Source organism: Rutilus rutilus (assembly GCF_951802725.1).
Source record: "Rutilus rutilus genome assembly, chromosome: 20".
In the NCBI taxonomy this organism is placed as follows: Eukaryota; Metazoa; Chordata; class Actinopteri; order Cypriniformes; family Leuciscidae; genus Rutilus; species Rutilus rutilus.
Window position 1 is genome coordinate 6,740,905 of NC_140225.1, and position 17,277 is coordinate 6,758,181.

Consider the following 17,277-nt stretch of genomic DNA (forward strand, 5'->3'; position numbering starts at 1 on the left):
TTCACTATGACAATGACACAGTCCAGCTGTATTTAGCTTCCTGTTCCATGTTAATGCTGAAAGATGGCACAAAGCTTTTGTTTGACAATACAATGTGACATGTTGATTTTAATTGTTCTTCTCTTCAACAGCTTTCCAGAGAAGTCACAATCATGAAGAATTTAAACCACCCAAATATTGGTAAGTCTGTTTATTTGCGCACCCACACACACACCCCCACCACCTTCATAAGTAGAGGCTTAGATACTGTTCCTCTCATTTAGTTTAATTGATTCTTCCACATTTGTTGTTAGTTCCTGTTTGCAAACAGCATAATGTTTAGCAGAGCCAGACACGTCGTCATGTCTTCACACAGAGAGGGGCTTTATGTTTCACTAGCCTATATTTAGACACACTGTCGGTGGTACAGCATGAGAGAGCTTCGTGGTGCTTCACGACCGACACACGTTAAACAAAATGGGATGAAGTGGAACCTTCTTTTAAATGTGCAGAGGAGTATTTATAAATAAGAAATGACTTCCAAAGAGATAGGAAAATATAGCTCATGAGAGCGAGGCAGTAAAACCGCTCTTACAAAAACGATTGTGGTGTTATTATGGAACAGCGACAAGAACAGTTGATAATATCACAGTAGTTTGATGTAGACCGAGTGATTGCCATATTCATATGCCTTTCTTTACATCACAGTAGTTTAGTATTATTAATATACTGTATTTTTTATTATTTTGTTTATATTTTCAGTGTTTAAGTTTTATTCATTTTGTTATGTGGTTGTCATTTCTATTAGTTTTTATATATTTTTAGCTTTTTTTTAATTTCAGTTTTCATTTTAGTCATTTTAGTTTTAAAACTTTTGCCAAGGCAACATTTGAAAAGAATATTCATTTAATATTTATAGACATTAATGAAAGAGATTTAATAGTTTTAGTTAACAGTATCAACATTGTTTAGATGGTACTCAAACTTAGCATGGTACAAAAACATGTCAATTTCATGGTACGTTTTATTTGGTAAATTTTTTCTTTTTGTCTTTATATAAAATAACAGTAGTTATTAAATATTTGTCCCTTCTACTGTTTAATAACACAGAATTTCATTCCAAACCAGGGATGATGTTGACTTGTATGAAAAAATTTACATAGTCTGTGTGTGTAAAAATTTATATAATATATTTTTCAGCCAAATACACAGACACAACTTTTTTTTGAGAATTGGATTTTGTAAGACTGAGGCCTTATTTACACTAGTGCATTTTCATTTTATTCAAACGCATAACTTTTGCTACGGTTACGCCTGGTGTCCACACTACTCCGGAGTTTTGCGCTGCAGACCCCATTTTAGTTTGAAAACACCAGGGTTGAGTTTCGGTGTAGACGGACCAAAACAGAGACTTTTGAAAACGAAGGTGTGGCTGCCCACATTCATTCCCTGATTGGGTCTTCTGGATCATTGCGTATTCTTCCTGAACACACTACCTGAAGACGCAATAACAGACCAGCCTCCACGACCGTGTAAAAACGATAAAATGGAGACAGAACTACATTTTAAAACACCATAATGTGAAAACACACTAGTGTGGACATAGCCTACATAACCAAGTTGTTTGTGAACACCCCTCTAACTTTTGCTCGGGATCAGATGAATCTGTCAATCTTCTAAACAAGTCTTAGAGATATCAAGATTTGTGCCTGATTTGACCTGAAAGAAACCCCTTTTTCCTTTGCCTTCTTTTTCTATGTGTGCATTTTCATCAAATTCTCTCTTCTCCGTAACTTTCTTTTATAGTCAAACTGTTTGAGGTGATAGAGACTGAGAAGACACTGTTTCTTGTGATGGAGTATGCCAGCGGAGGTAAGTGTGTGTGTGTGTGTGTGTGTGTGTGTGTGTGTGTGTGTGTGTGTGTGTGTGTGTGTGTGTGTGTGTGTGTGTGAGAGAGAGAGAGAGTTTAATTTTGTGTTCTTGTCCACTCTTGGTCTTATCTTTGACCTCTCTGCTCTGTGTCGTGCAGGTGAGGTGTTTGACTACCTGGTGGCTCATGGGAGGATGAAAGAGAAAGAGGCCAGAGCTAAATTTAGACAGGTGCAGTTCTCTTACTGTTTTCTTTCAGCATGTTAGGCAAACACATCTGATCGGTTTGCTACTCGGTGTGAGTTTAAATGAGTCTCGTCAGCCCACTAGACACATGCATATCGTGACTGTTATTACATTAAATCTTACAAGTGCCCTTTGACACAAGTACGTTGAAGAATGTGAGGTTACTCAATGTCACTGCACTAAAATGTGGAGGGACTGAACACTGACATCATAGTTAAAGTAATATTACGCTCAACTGTGCCGTATTATCTGCACTGCTTTTCAGTGTGTTACGTAATACTTTAACTTGGGGACAGAACGGTTAGTCATTATCAGCATGGTTGAGCATGGCCAATTCTGTGAAAAATAAAGAGTCAATCAATGCAAACCATTGAATTTTGGAAAAAGCTATTAATCCGAGTAGACAACCCATGACAAGCCTGGTCTGGACCAATGTTCTTTTCCTGACATTTGTTTAGAAATATCTATGCGAGACTACGGTCTGATTGGATGCGAACGTCAAAGTTTCCACAATATTTTTTTTATATGTTAAGTGATCAATAGCTAAAGTAGTTACGGTTTTGCCAGTGCAAACGTTAGGTCAGGGTGCAGGCTGTGCACTTATTTTTTGGGGGGTGTTATCATTGGCGCTAGTGGCCTAAAAAAAGCTCATTAGCACAAATCAAAGTTTATTAGCGCACAGAGAAGGTTAATTAAAACTGTTTTATTTTTCAATAAAAATTATAATTATTAATCATTAATTATTTGAAAAAGAAACAGTAATACTGTGAAATATTACTACAATTAAAAACGACTCTTCTGTTTAAATACATTTTGAAATTTAATGTATTCATTTGATTTAAAAGCTGAAATTCCTGCAGTGTCACATGATCCTTTAGAAATCGTTCTAAGATGCTGGTTTTCTGCTCAAGAAACATTTATTATCATCGATGTTCAGAACAGTTGTGCTGCTTAATATTTTTGTGGAAACTGTGCTTTTTTGTTGAATATAAAAAAACTGCTTTAATTTGAAATAGAAATATTTTGTAGTGTATCTTTTTCAGTGTCACATTTGATCAATTTAACATGCCCTTTCTGAATAAAAGTAATTTATTTAAAAAAAAATCTTACTCACCCTAAACTTTTGAACTGTAGTTTATAACAGGGTTTCTGCGGGGTCTTAAAAAGTCTAAAATTCAGAACTTTAAATTTAAGGCCTTAAAAAGTCTTAAAAACGGCCAGATTTTCATCCTAGGTCTTAAATTTCATTTAGTCAGGTCTAAAAAAGTGTTTACCCTCGTTCATTTCCAGAAACGCTGGCCGCAGAAAGTTATTACAAAGTAGCAAAAAAGTATCGAGTTGTAGCCTACAAAGCAGAACCCTAGAGCAGGGGTCTCCAACACGTCGCTCGCGTGCTACCAATAGCTCGTGGCTTGATATGAGCTAGCTCGCCAGAGGCCGTTCACATATCGTGTCTTTTGCGCGGTCAAGTTTGTTCAAATGTAGGCGCGCGGCAAGCGCGCTCATAATTGAAGCGACGCGCTAATTTTTTTACCAGGCGCAACGAGATGAAAAAAATCTACACTTTTCAGAATGCCGCAAACGCAACGCAGGTCATGTGACAGGAACCAACCAATCACCCCTTTCCATAACAACATTGAAAGCTCAGTCAACATGAAGAATGGGGGTGCACCCAAACACTACTAATAAATATAAGCTAATGTGTAAATGTCAGTAATTAATCTTTTTTGACTCATTATTTTTATAAAAAATTATTTAAAGGCTGAAATATGAGGTTTATCTTTGTATAAAACCTTTTTTGTCAAAACTTTATTTGAACTTGTACATGTTAGTAGATAACATGTTGCAAGACACTCTTTTAAAATCTGGCCATCATTTTTAATGGTATTTTAATGTTTACGTAAACAAAAAGTGCATATTGATGCTAATCAATTTGTTATTTGCTGTTTTTCGACATAAAACTTGTTGAATTGACTTCATTCTGTTGTATTAGTACTTTTTGAACAGGATTCTGTGATAACCGTGATAATTTTGGTCACTTTAATCATCTCATCATTTCCTCTCTAGTTATGATCAACTATGATCAACTAAAATCAACAATAATTGTGTTTTTACAGTATAATATGCAAAAGTAAAATTTTCTATTAAAAAAAATCTACCTCTCCCTCTCTCACACACACACACATCAGATAATCCTAGATAGATAGAAAGATAGATAGATAGATACTCTAATGATCCCGAGGTAACTATCTATCTAACTTGGATAATGCGTCGTGTAGGTCTTAAATTTCAATCTTTATGGTCTTAAAATGTCTTAAAAAGGTCTTAAATTTGACTTACTGAAACCTGCAGAAACCCTGTATAAGAAAATAAAATGCATGTAATAGTTGAATCATTCACTCATTCGTCATTCACTCATTCATTGACCCACATGACAGAAAATCATACGGACGAATCACTTACTTTAAAGGGATAAAAAAAGAAAAAGAAATTCATCCTCATGCCGTCTCAGATGTTTATGACTGACTTTCTGCTGTGGAACATAAGCAGAAATTTTCTCTGTGAGTCCATATAATGCAAGTGGATGGACAAAAACTGTAAACCGTGTTTTATAAAATGGATAGTTCCGGTCCTTGATTCTGATTGGTTGAGCCGCGTTCAAAGCCGTTGTAAATTACTCAACAAACAACATACACCTGTGACCGCATTACATTAGTATTACTGCGCAACTGCCGTTTCTGAATAATTATTTGTATTTTGATTTTTTTTTTTTGCTGCATGTGTTGCTTGGCAACCTCTTTGGAACTACATTGCTTGGCGGAGGAATACATGTGTTATGACGTTAGATTTTTTTTGTTGCTGTAATATAAAATAAATATTAAAATGAATATTTTTATGGAGTAACCGTTTTATAAAAACAATGAGCCCCTTGAAGACGTGTTTTACAGTGAATTTAGAATAGCTAAGGGTTTTTTAACAACGCCCCATAGCTGTTCTAAATTCACTGTGAATCACGGCTTCGCGGGGCTTATTGCTTTAATAAGCACACCGTGAAACTCATAATAAAAATAATGTTTTAATAAAGTTATAAAATACCATTTAAAGGCAATACAATTGATTGAATAGACTATTTGATGACCCTAATCCTGATCATTTTTTTCCAATGATGATTTTTTTTTTCCTCCAAACTCCAGACAGATGATCTGATTTATTTATTGTTTTGTACAGATTGTGTCAGCTGTGCAGTATTGTCACCAAAAACACATTGTGCACCGAGACTTGAAGGTAAGCAGTTGTTGTTTGTTCTCATGTTTTTGTGCATAAACAATAAGAAAAGGAATATGATGTGATTGTATTAAGTGTATAGGTGTAAGAACTTACAATTTGTATTCGGACACCTAAACTATAATTAGAAATTACATTTCATTGGAAGATGAATTATCAAACCAAGTAGCATCTTCAGAAAATGATTCTCAAAACTAATTTCACTTTTCTTATGCCTTTTGGAGTCTCTCTTTTTTTTTCCCCCTTCTTCTTACCCCTGTGTTTTTTTTCCCCAGGCTGAAAACCTGCTGCTAGACGCTGATATGAACATTAAGATAGCTGACTTCGGCTTCAGTAACGAGTTCATGGTGGGAAATAAGCTAGACACGTTCTGTGGCAGCCCCCCTTACGCTGCCCCCGAGCTCTTTCAGGGTAAGAAGTATGACGGGCCGGAGGTAGATGTGTGGAGTTTGGGGGTCATACTCTACACGCTGGTCAGCGGCTCCCTGCCCTTCGATGGACAGAATCTCAAGGTTTTAACCTCCCTTTATCAATGTCTATATGTGTGTATGTGTACATCACTGTATACTTACTGCTGTTTATTACACAGGAACTGCGTGAACGTGTGTTACGTGGTAAATATAGGATCCCTTTTTACATGTCCACTGATTGTGAGAATCTTCTCAAGAGGTTCTTGGTTCTAAACCCAGCCAAGAGAGGAACGTTAGAGGTTAGTGTGTTTCCTTTCCACCTTTTTTTGGTTGGCCGTACCTCCTTTTTTATCCTTAATAGCATGTCAGACATTTTTCATAATTAATGCCTGATTTGTACTGAAGAGAGGGCTGAGTAATATATTGACAATTCACTATGTATTTATTCAAAATATATTTAAGCAACATCATGCATTCATAACTTTTAAATAATTTGTATAATTGCTCAAAAATATGTCTTAGGGAATTTATTTGTTAATAATGTGTACTGTTATAGTGGTGCATATGAAATGCTGAAATTGAAACTTCGTTTGATTTTTATTTCTTTTTTTAAACTACATTTTTATCGTATTTTACTTTATCGTTTTAAACATTTGTAATCTATTTGGCTGCAATGTCTTTTGTGTTTTGGTTGAACTGATTGTTCCTCTGAATAAAAAATTAAACGAGGATGCATTAAATTAATCAAAGGTGACAGTAAACAGATTTATAATGATATTATAAATAATTTCTAAAGATAATTTGAAACTTTTTTTTGAAATTTAAAAAAAAAAAACTTACGAACCCTAAACTTTTGAACAGTAGTGTAAATTAAAAGAAATATTATTCTGATGATTTTAAACATTTGTAACGTAACTGGTTTGGTCGCAAGGATCATTCCTCTGTAAAAAATCACACTTTTAATGCATTTCAGAGCAAATATATTCATATCTAGGACAGGTAACACTTTACAAAAAGGGCTCAATAAGGATAATGTATTAACTAACATTAAATAACAATGAACAATACATTTGGTACAGTATCTTTGTTTACATTAGTTAAATACAACTGTTCATTGTTTGTTCATGTTATTTCACAGTGCATTAATGGTAACAAATACAACTTTTGATGTGAATAATGTATTAGTAAATGTTGAAATTAACATAAACTAAGATAAATAAATGCTGTAGAAGTATTGTTCATTCAAAGTCCATGTTAATTAATTTAGTTAACTAATGTTAACAAATGAAACCTTATTGTAAAGTGTTTCCCATATCTAGATATACTGAATACCAAGGTTTGAAAATTAGCGAGTTATACATTTTTATCGGCCCGCCCTAGTAATGGTGACTGTCAGTCACTGCAGTGAGTCTCAAGCTGGAGATGATTGTTTCTGAACTTTCTCCTTCAGCAAATCATGAAGGAACGCTGGATCAATGCTGGCTTTGAGGATGATGAGCTCAAACCCTTCCTTGAGCCAGAAGCCGACATTTCCGACCAGAAGAGAATAGGTAAGAGGAAACCTCGCTGTAATTAGTTCTTTTGCCATCATTTCAATAGTCTTGTGTAGCCAGTAGCTAGGTCTGGACTCCATTGTAGCTTTCTTTGGTGAAGGGCCGCCCAATGTCTGACCGACATGCAAAGCAACCAATCACAGTTTGTTTTGTTCCACGTCACATTTAGGGTCGTGAAAATGCAAAGTCGATGTCCCTACGACAACAGACCGGCATGCATCTAATAAATAATTAATTCAAGAACGTTGTGCAAGTTTACTGCAACAATGGCGCCATGAATTTCACATACTTTTTAAAAATTCAGCGTTTAGTTGATCCTGAGAAGCGCTCATTGTCATAGTTGTAAACACAACGGCTTTCTTCATCAATGAGGGGGTTTGGCATCACAACTGCTTTGTTTCAAGGCAGACAGTTAAAGAACACAGCAGACACATCTCCTGGAAATCCTGTTGAATTCAACCAATCAGATGACGACTTTGAACACCCTGAGGTGTTTCCACTTTTGTCTGCCTTATGCATGAGATGTTCAGCCAACGGTCCGTCACGTCTGAGGCTGAAACTACCATTTCAGTGTTGATTTGCATGCAAGAAAGGCAGCGGAAAGCATTTTGCGTAGTCAACTTTTGAGCTGCCCTTAGAGCATTTATATTTACATCCACTCTCTTATCACAACACTTGAGAGAAAACATCCAGAGACAGTGATATGAGGGCAGGGAGCGTACTTGTTAGTGTGGGGTATTGCGTAATACCCAGCAGCTGGCTCCCTCATCTATCGACGTCTCTGATGTCTACTCCTCCCTCTCCCGCTCTATCACAGCGAGGATCTCCTCATGTAGCAATGTGATATGATCACATGACTCCAAGTACTAGAGTTTAGCTTGCAGGAGCACGAGGCAGTGCGGTGCACCAGAGCCCTTGCACGCTTATCTGCAATCGATCTGCTGTTCCGCACATACGCCTGTCAGCCTAACCACACACATGAGCACACACCTGGTTGCTTACTGAGGAAACTGCAGGAACAAGAACACTTGAATGTGGAAGCCAGAATTAGATGGTGACTGGTCTTTTCTAGCCTTCCGCCCCCATTTTGAGTGAAGCCTCACGTTGAGAGGAGCATGCTGGAGCTTGGCAGCCCTCAGCGGTCCTTTTGTGTGTGTGTGGAGAGGAGGTGAAACGGGAAGCTTTGGTTCTTTGAAAGAAAGCCCTTAAGTCAACCAGCGTATGGATTCCCATGAGCCCATTAAAAGTCAAATCTTGAGAGAGGAAGAGGCTTAATTCATGCTCATGAAATATATATTTCCATCTTGTTTCAATCTGGAACATGCATTAATAGAGAGAGCTCTCCATCACACAACATCCGACTGGCCCTACATTCACTACACCCAGTGCCTCAACATATGGATGCCCTTTTGGAAACTGACCATTTCTTTTAGTTCTTGTTGTGTTCTGTTAAAGTTAAAATCGTGTTTAATTATCTGTCTCTGTTCAATTTATAACTTGTTCAATGTCTTTTATACATTATCGTTGAGCTGTCATAGCATTTTAGATGTTTGGTTTCCTTTTTGCTTAAATAATTGACACCTAACAATAAGATTCAGTTTATTAATATTAGTGGTTGCACTTACTTTTACAGTATGTTACCCAAGAAAGCACCGTGTAATATAGGGTAATGAAATGGACAATATGGGTTTAGGTTAGTTCTAGGGTAAGGTTCAGGGTAGTTCTTGTTATACCTCAGTTATTGTAATTAATATAGTGATGCTGTCATATGTACATGCAGAACAGGAGTGTAAAATTAGCATTAGTTAATGCATTACGTATCATGACGATGAGCAGCACTTTTTTTAATATTAATTTTGCAGCATTTATGAATCTAGGTTGAATGTTCATTCATAAATATACTACTGTCCAATTGTTAATTGTCCATTAGTTAATGTTTTTTTTTATTACTTCAAATGTTTAAAAAAATGAGTATACACTACCCAGAGTGCCCGTGGGTCATTAAGTCTTAATTATCATCTTAAGAGGTCTTAAATTTGGAGACAGAAGATTCATATCATTTATGATATGTCTTAATGTGTATATATCCTTGTGTATATATCACTGGAAAACTCGTTGTTTCAGAGAAATTCTCCGTTCTTATAAGTGCAGCTGCTTTGTATTACAGGGTTTAACAGGGTATCTGTTATGCTTTTGCTGTTCCATAAGTGCCACCTACTGTCAGAGATTCACCCCACAGCCAAAAATGGAAACAACACATAAAATATGTTTATGCAACATACACGCAGTGTTGTTAACCATTGGAATATAACTATAATAATTTATAACTTTATATATATATATATTTTTTTTTTACAGTTTAGGATGTTTCCAAAAACATTGCCCTACACCTCCCATATGGTCTTAATTTTATTTGGGGAAGTCTTAAAAAAAGGTCTTAAAAAGCCTTACATTTTATTTTTTAAAACCCTGCAGATACCTACCATTCAAAAGTTTGGCGCCAGTAAGATTTATATTTGTGCTTATGCCCACCAAATCATTTATTTGATCAAATAAAAGAAAACATTAATATATATTATTAATATATGAAGTAGTATTACAGTTTAAAATAACTTTTCATTAATACATTTTAACGTCATTTATTCTTCAGTGTCACATGATCCTTCAGGAATCATTTTAATATACTGTTTTGCTGCTCAAGAAACATTTATAAATATTAGCAATGTTAAAAATGGTTGTGCTGCTTAATAGTTGTGTGGAAACTGTGATAATCCCCCCCAAATGTCAATTTTGTGTAACATTATAAATGTCTGTTACTTTAGGTCAAATTCAGTGTGTCATTGCTGCATTTCTTAAAAAGATTTAAATAAAAACTAATTGCCCCCTATTATTACCTAATAAATATATATTTCAGTTAAAACAGGAGGTACAGCTTGTTCTTTATTGAGTAACAGTGAATGGTTGGCTATTGGACAGATCTGTGTATTGTTAGCACATGTAGGTGGAACGGATGACTCATACATTCTTACAAATAAACTGGATTTATCTCTGTATATCAACCTACTGGTTTATAGTGTGTATAACAACTGAGGGGGTGATGTGTGATATGATTATGCTCAAATTTAAAATATTTAATTATCCTCAATCTCTCAAAGAGTTGAATATGGTAGTCTTCAATTAGAGTCTCCTTTGGTAGATATCACCCCTCTTTCATGTTTAGCACAAATGGTGTACTCAGGTTTAAAAATACTTAGGGGTTTACCTTAATATTATTAAACTTACTATAATTATTGCTCATACTTAGGAAACCTTAGCTTAACATACTTGCTTGCCTTAGCAAACACTAAAAATTGTATTGTGTAAAGTTCTAAAACTAAAAGTAGACTCTAAAGGCATCTTTACACAGCTGGGTTGGGGCTGCTCTGTGCATGCTCAATTTTGTTTAAATGATGTCTGCTCTGACCCACTTCAGCCCCTAGTACAGTTATATTTGCTGTGTAAATGCAGTCATGCCACCTCTGAGCAGCATTAATCACGTTTTTGTAAAGATGGCTAAATTACATTTCAGAAACACTTCTATGCCACCTTTGCAGTGTAAATGTGACATTAAACGGGTCTGTATTTTTTGTGTGTGTCATTTTCCAGATGTGATAGTGGGCATGGGCTTCTCCAGAGAGAAGATCCAGGAGTCTTTGTCCAAAATGAACTATGACGAGGTCACAGCCATATACTTACTGCTGGGCAGGAAGACCAATGAGGTGAGCTGCTAATGAAGAGAGGTTCCTTATAACGGAGTTTATGGACCATAGTGCAAGTGTGACTTGCTGTTTTTGTGTGTAGGAGGTCAGTGACTCCAGCTCCAATAGTAATCTCTCCGTGGCCAAGACCAGGCCAACCAGTGAGATGAACGGCCAATCACCATCTCACCTGAAGGTCCAGAGAAGCGTCTCCTCCAGTGAATCCAGAAAATCCAGACGCCATAGTGACCAAGGTGACTTTCTCTTTGCATTCTGTCAAACATCAGATCCAAATTGCACGCATAAGCACAGGCCTAAGACGCTGTTTTCTGTGCTGTGAAAGCAAATCCATTTTGCATGAATTTCTTAGGAATGAGGACTAAGGCTCGAATTTATATGATAAAACCGACACCATCCTTACTGTTCATATCACTTTGTTTCAAGTGCTGAGGAAGTCTCTAGGGCTGAATAACAGATATGGTAATGGAAATTTAGTTTCTGACACGCTGTAAGCCAATCGCAACTGACTGGGCCATCTGACCAAAAAGCGCAGAGTAGACTCTGATTGGTCAGAGTTCTCGTAAAGGAGGGGTTTAGAGAGACTGAATCCTTTTATTCAGACATTGTGAGAAAGGAGGTGATGCTGCAATGTATATTACGTGTTTTTTTTACCTTGGATGCATGTAAATCTATTGCAGGAGACCTCCAAAACAAAATCAGGAACCTTTAAAATAGCATAATAGAGGTGCTTTAATCAGTATGCTTGAGGATTTGCAGAGAAAAGCCCTCAAATGTTTCTCTCTCTCATTTACTGTCTTTCTCATTCACAGTTGGTGTGGTCGCTAACTCGGCGTTGAGTAACTCCAAGAGGACTGTTCCTGCCACAGCCGACAGTGATGTCAAACAGGAAGGTGGAGTCACAGCACGCAAGGCCCCCACTCACAGCCCCCCCAGCCCGCTCCAGGGTAACGCCAACAACCCCAACAAAACAGACATACCTGACCGGAAGAGAGGCAACTCCATCACACCTAATGTAAGTTCACCCTTGCTTTTTCTGTCATTATGAATTTCACAATATTACTGTTTTTACTGTAGTTTCAAATCAAACACAGGCATCCTTGCAATGTCTCAAAAACATTTTTTTTTAAATCGGTTACACTTTATTTTAAGGTGTCCTTGTTAAAGTTTAATTATACATTTAAGTAATAATAATAATTAACTACATGTACCTACTATAGGGTTATAATTAGATTTGGTTTAGGGTTATTTACATTTAATTATGAATAGTTTATAGTAATTTTTATAGAAACTACATGTATCATGTGTAACAAGGACACTGTAAAATAAAGTGTTACCAAAAAATCTTATCCCAAACTTTTGAGCAGTATTGTACATAAATTTCCCATGATGTAATAGAGCATTACTCTTCCGTTTTTTTGATGTCACACAGAATAACTCCGGATCGGGAGGCATGTCAAGGAGAAACACATACGTGTGCAGTGAGAGAAACAACACAGACCGCCTTTCTGTCATTCCTAACGGGAAAGAGAACAGGTACAGGCTGCCCCTACTGTGTCCTGAGTGATGTACAGTACCTAATATTTAACACACTTTTATGCAATTTGCTACTTTTATCCACAGACACTTAAAGGTGCAGTAAGCGATTTCTGAGAAACACTGTCAAGTGTCTCGTCTAACTGTGTGCTTTCCCACACTTGAAAAAGGCAGGTTCTCACTATTTGAAGATGTAAACTGGATTCCACTCAACGATTAGGCCTTGTGAATTATTTCCATCCATTTATTTATTATAGCATTAAGCTATGTAGGTGAAAAACCTTTGAAGAAATAAACATGCATACAGTGTAAATCACCAGCAAACCCAATAAAATGCATACATTGGCAGGTTTAACCTAACTTAATTTTAACTTTTGCACAGAACTATATCGAATACATTAGTACCTTAAATTAATGAACCATTTAAAACATGAATATTCCACCAAGCCTAAAAAATATTGCATATAGGTCTGAGTTGGTAAATATTACACATTGAGTTAAAGCTTGTAGGTATTACACAGCCCAATAACAAAATGCACGAACACACAATGCAAGAGTGGATGTCTCTTTATCACAGCTGAAGCAAAGCATTTATTGCAAATGCTTTGCAAAAAATACAGTAAACAAGAGTACGTAGCGTACGTTGCTAACATTACAACAACAACAGCATATCTTGGTTCTGTGAAACTACAAAACCAACGTTGCTCATGTTATGGAGCAGAAACAACACTGCCCTGGCTTCCGTTTCCAGGCCTTGCTGCTTAGGCATGATCGTAACCCTGCTTTTCCAGTGATATTCAAATGACCTTTTCTCTTTTCCAATGTCTCTCAGCCATCTCTCTTTCTACAGTAAATCTCCCTCTTGCTCACTTTCTCTCCTCCCCCAACATGAGTGGACACGCCCCCTACTGCTGATTGGCTACAAGTGTGTTGTGGTGCTCAGTCCAATCCACTTTCAAATTTTTTTTTTAGAAATCGCTTACTGCACCTTTAAAGTGCATTCAAGGTGTATTTTATCATTGTTGTCCAAACTGTTGCTGGCGCCTTGCACTTGCACGATCAGATTTAGTGAAACCAAGACTGATATTGTCTCTGTCTGTAGTGTGTCTTTGTCTCCTGGCTCACGCGACCCTGGTGCCTCCACTCACAGCATCAGCACTGCTGCCACACCCGATAAAACACGATTCCCACGAGGCTCCGCAAGCCGCAGCACCTTCCACGGACAGCTGAGAGATCGTCGCACGGCCACCTACAACGGCCCACCCGCCTCGCCTACGCAGCCTCGCAGCCGCGGAAACGCCAACAACCTGCTCACCAAGCTGACCTCCAAACTCACTCGCAGGTAAAGGATCGTTCACAAACGCATCATATCTTACAGTGCCAATGCCATTCGTTCAATTTAGGCTTGACTTTTCCTTCCCGTTTCCTGACCTCTCTCTGCTTTTATTTGTATTTTTTTTCTAAGGGGTCATTAGAAATGGTTTAATTTTGTCCGTCTATGTAATGTCTATCCTTTTTTTTTTTTTCATTCTTGTGTTGTAGAAATATGTCATTCAGGTTTTCCAAAAGGTAGGCCATTGAGTTCATGGGGTGTAAATCTGTCTTTAACGTAATGAGAAGAGTCCAGGGGCTGACGCACTAACCCATAGAGATTTGATTGCAGTGATTTGGAGTTTAATGCTCTCTCAGTGGTTGATTACAGCATGCTTTAAAACACTGCCTGCATCCTAGTGTGGCCGAATCAAATCAATCTACCGCTCTTTAACTGATTGCTACTAATCAAAATGTTTGCATGACACAAGCTGATTGTGCAAAACAATGTGTATAACTTAATCTGACATTATAAAAAACACTTCATTTAAATTATTCAACTGATTTCACAAAGGCTTTGGTACATTCTCAGCTGGACGGTGTGTTGACAGATCAGATTCAGTAGCTCTGTATGATTCCTAGAAAAAAAAGACAGCATTTTTCTTTTTCTTTTGTAGAACAGGGATTGATTTGCACTAATGTTCAAAAAGTTGGGATCAGTGAGATTTATTTGTGTATTTTTATGGTGTAATGATGCTGAAAAATTCAGCTGTGCCACGATAGGAAAATTACATTTTAAAACAAATTTATATAAATGTTTTAAAATGTAATTTATTCCTGTTGTGGAATTAATAGGTTTTTTTAGTAGTTAAAGTAGTTAGGAGTAGTTAAAAATGCCTTAATGTGAAAACTAAAGAGAGAGAGATGATCCTACTGCTCATAATATTCCCTACTGGCCTTAAAGATATAACCATAGATGGAAAGGATCTCAAGCTGACTAGCTGAAGACGTTACTGTAGCTTTATCCATTAATAGATGGTTCTTCTTTGAAAATAAATCCCAACACAGCGCTACAACAACCATAATGACCCTTCACAATAGATAATGTTTTAAAATGAACTGTGATAGAGCTACATATGGCAATTTATCTGTTCAATAAAATTCCTTACTCACCTGTTGAGCAATCTCGTAGGTTTAACAACATTTCAAATCCCACAATTCTCGCCATCTCCGAAAAGCCAAGCTAATGTTGATTCTTGTTTTATTACAAGCTCTGTTGCGTTCTCTTTTTGCCAACAGATTCTCCACTCTTTGTCGGTTTTTTTTTAAAAACGGGTGATTCCCGGAGATTTTAGATTTAGCTGCTCCATGTCAACCTTTCTCGCTCTCTGTAACAACTAACCTATGTCACTCCCACAGCATACACAATGTGGCCAGAGCAACTTTTCTATATTTACAGATATGACGAGACACGCACGGCATGGGGCTTTGTGAGGGACGTATGTACACAAATCCCCCCGAAAAGCATCCCGACAGGTCTAAAATATAAACACTCATAATAGGCTTACCACAATGAATCAGGGGAAGACAAAAACACGTTTTGGAAGAAAGATTCATATATTGACTCATTTAAATTTTGTTCATTTTGAGCTAAAAGTTACATAGTGTAAGTAAATCTTGTGAAATGAAAATTCGATGGTTGAATTGGAAGGCCTTTTGATGCTGTGGCAAAGTGAAGAAATTACAACAGAGCTCGTTGTACTATCAATTAAATGTATTTAATTAAATGTAATGTTTATTATTATTATTATTATTAGGTGAAAAGAGCTTGAGTAGTGTGAACTGAGACAGTACAAACTGGGTTTACATTTTGGTTCTCTATAAAGGAACCGTTTGTCCCTGCAAACACAAAAAATTGGTAATGTCCATAAGGAGGTTTTCTGGTGTTAGAAGCCAGTGCTGGTTATAGACGTTAGTGATGGATTTGGATGCGTTTTCCCTTTTATAGGCATTTCAATAAATTATTTAATAAAGAGTTCTAGAATCAACCACCAATCACAATATAAAAACTTAGATTTTTGATTTCTGGAAAAAGATAAAGGTACAAGACTGTGTACTTAATTATTATGAAGTATTGATCTAATGCAGTTTGTAAGTCAATAATGCAGAGTATAAAATACAATATATTTGAAGGGTGTAGCAAAATATTTGTTCAAGTAGGTTGAGAGTGTAAGGAGACAGAAATATGGGAGGCTGAGCTAAATTTGTTTCTCTGGCAATAGCGATTTGGTTCATCTCTTGATTGGTGGGTCTCTTCAGATTTATGGGTACTGCTGTTCTTCACCAGATACGTTAATACATATACATCAAAAGTTTGGGGTCTGTAAGATTTGTTTTGTTTTTGAAAAGTCTCTTATGCTCACCAAGACACATTTATTTGATCAGAATTACAGTGAAAACTTTACAATTTAAAATGACACTTCTCAATTTGAACATATATTTTAAAATGTCATTTGTTAATGACAAATGCTAAAATGCTAATTTAGTACAGTTCAGTACTGCTTAATATTTTTCTGGAAATGATGATACACCATTTAATTTAAATATATCTTTTTTAAAAGCATTATTAATGTTTGTTTTTTTGTTTCTTTTGTTCAATTTAATGCGTCCTTACTAACCCCAAACTTTTGAACAGTAATATATGCGCACCGGAGGCCTGTGTCCCTGCAAACAGAAGTCTGTAAGAGCATATGTTCACATCCTAAAGCAGGGATCAGGTGGGAGGAGCCTGTTCTGGCTCATAGAGAGGATTGTAAGTAAACTGCACTGTAAGCTGCAGCCGACTCCATGTTGAATGACCTTGAGGAGTCACCTTCAGATGATCAGATTTATGCTATAGAATATAACTGAACAGATCACACACTTTCTCTAATAAACTTCTAACAATACGAAATGCTCTAATGTTGAAACTGTCTCTATCTATCCCTCTCTTCCCTGTGTTTCCTCCCTCCCTTCCTTCCTTCCTTCCTTCCCTTCCTCCCTTTCTCTCTTTCTCTGTCTGCCTTCCTCCCCCAGGGTCACTCTTGACCCGAGCAAACGGCAGTCTGCCGTCAAATCAGGGCCGGCTGCCCCCTCTGTGCCCCCCACCCTCACAGTCCCCTCCAACCCTGCGGCAAAGACTCTTAGTAAGTCTGCGCTCCACTCGTTTACATTCTTCCTCTTTCTTTATCATCCCCCTCTCCTCCAGCCTCTGCCCTTTCCACCACACCGCAGGGTTCCCACAGCATGGAAAACCTGGAAATATCAGGAAATTTTAAAATTGTGTTTTCCAGG

General features: G+C 37.0%; 1 protein-coding gene across 6 annotated transcripts in view; it reads left to right on the plus strand.

Moving 5' to 3' along the window:
• Nucleotides 1–17,277, plus strand: part of mark3a (MAP/microtubule affinity-regulating kinase 3a) — a 35,361-nt gene that overhangs the window by 12,835 nt on the left and 5,249 nt on the right. For 3 of the 6 annotated variants that reach the window (XM_084391947.1, XM_084391949.1, XM_084391950.1), the window contains exons 4-17: nt 132–180; nt 1,786–1,851; nt 2,009–2,079; nt 5,323–5,379; nt 5,655–5,891; nt 5,969–6,088; nt 7,240–7,339; nt 10,988–11,100; nt 11,183–11,333; nt 11,910–12,112; nt 12,530–12,633; nt 13,736–13,975; nt 14,176–14,202; nt 17,020–17,129. In XM_084391947.1, the coding sequence (XP_084248073.1) occupies nt 132–180; nt 1,786–1,851; nt 2,009–2,079; nt 5,323–5,379; nt 5,655–5,891; nt 5,969–6,088; nt 7,240–7,339; nt 10,988–11,100; nt 11,183–11,333; nt 11,910–12,112; nt 12,530–12,633; nt 13,736–13,975; nt 14,176–14,202; nt 17,020–17,129 (1,648 nt within the window). The remainder of the gene's footprint in view (nt 1–131; nt 181–1,785; nt 1,852–2,008; nt 2,080–5,322; nt 5,380–5,654; nt 5,892–5,968; nt 6,089–7,239; nt 7,340–10,987; nt 11,101–11,182; nt 11,334–11,909; nt 12,113–12,529; nt 12,634–13,735; nt 13,976–14,175; nt 14,203–17,019; nt 17,130–17,277) is intronic. The other 3 variants (XM_084391945.1, XM_084391948.1, XM_084391946.1) reach the window with 3 other exon arrangements.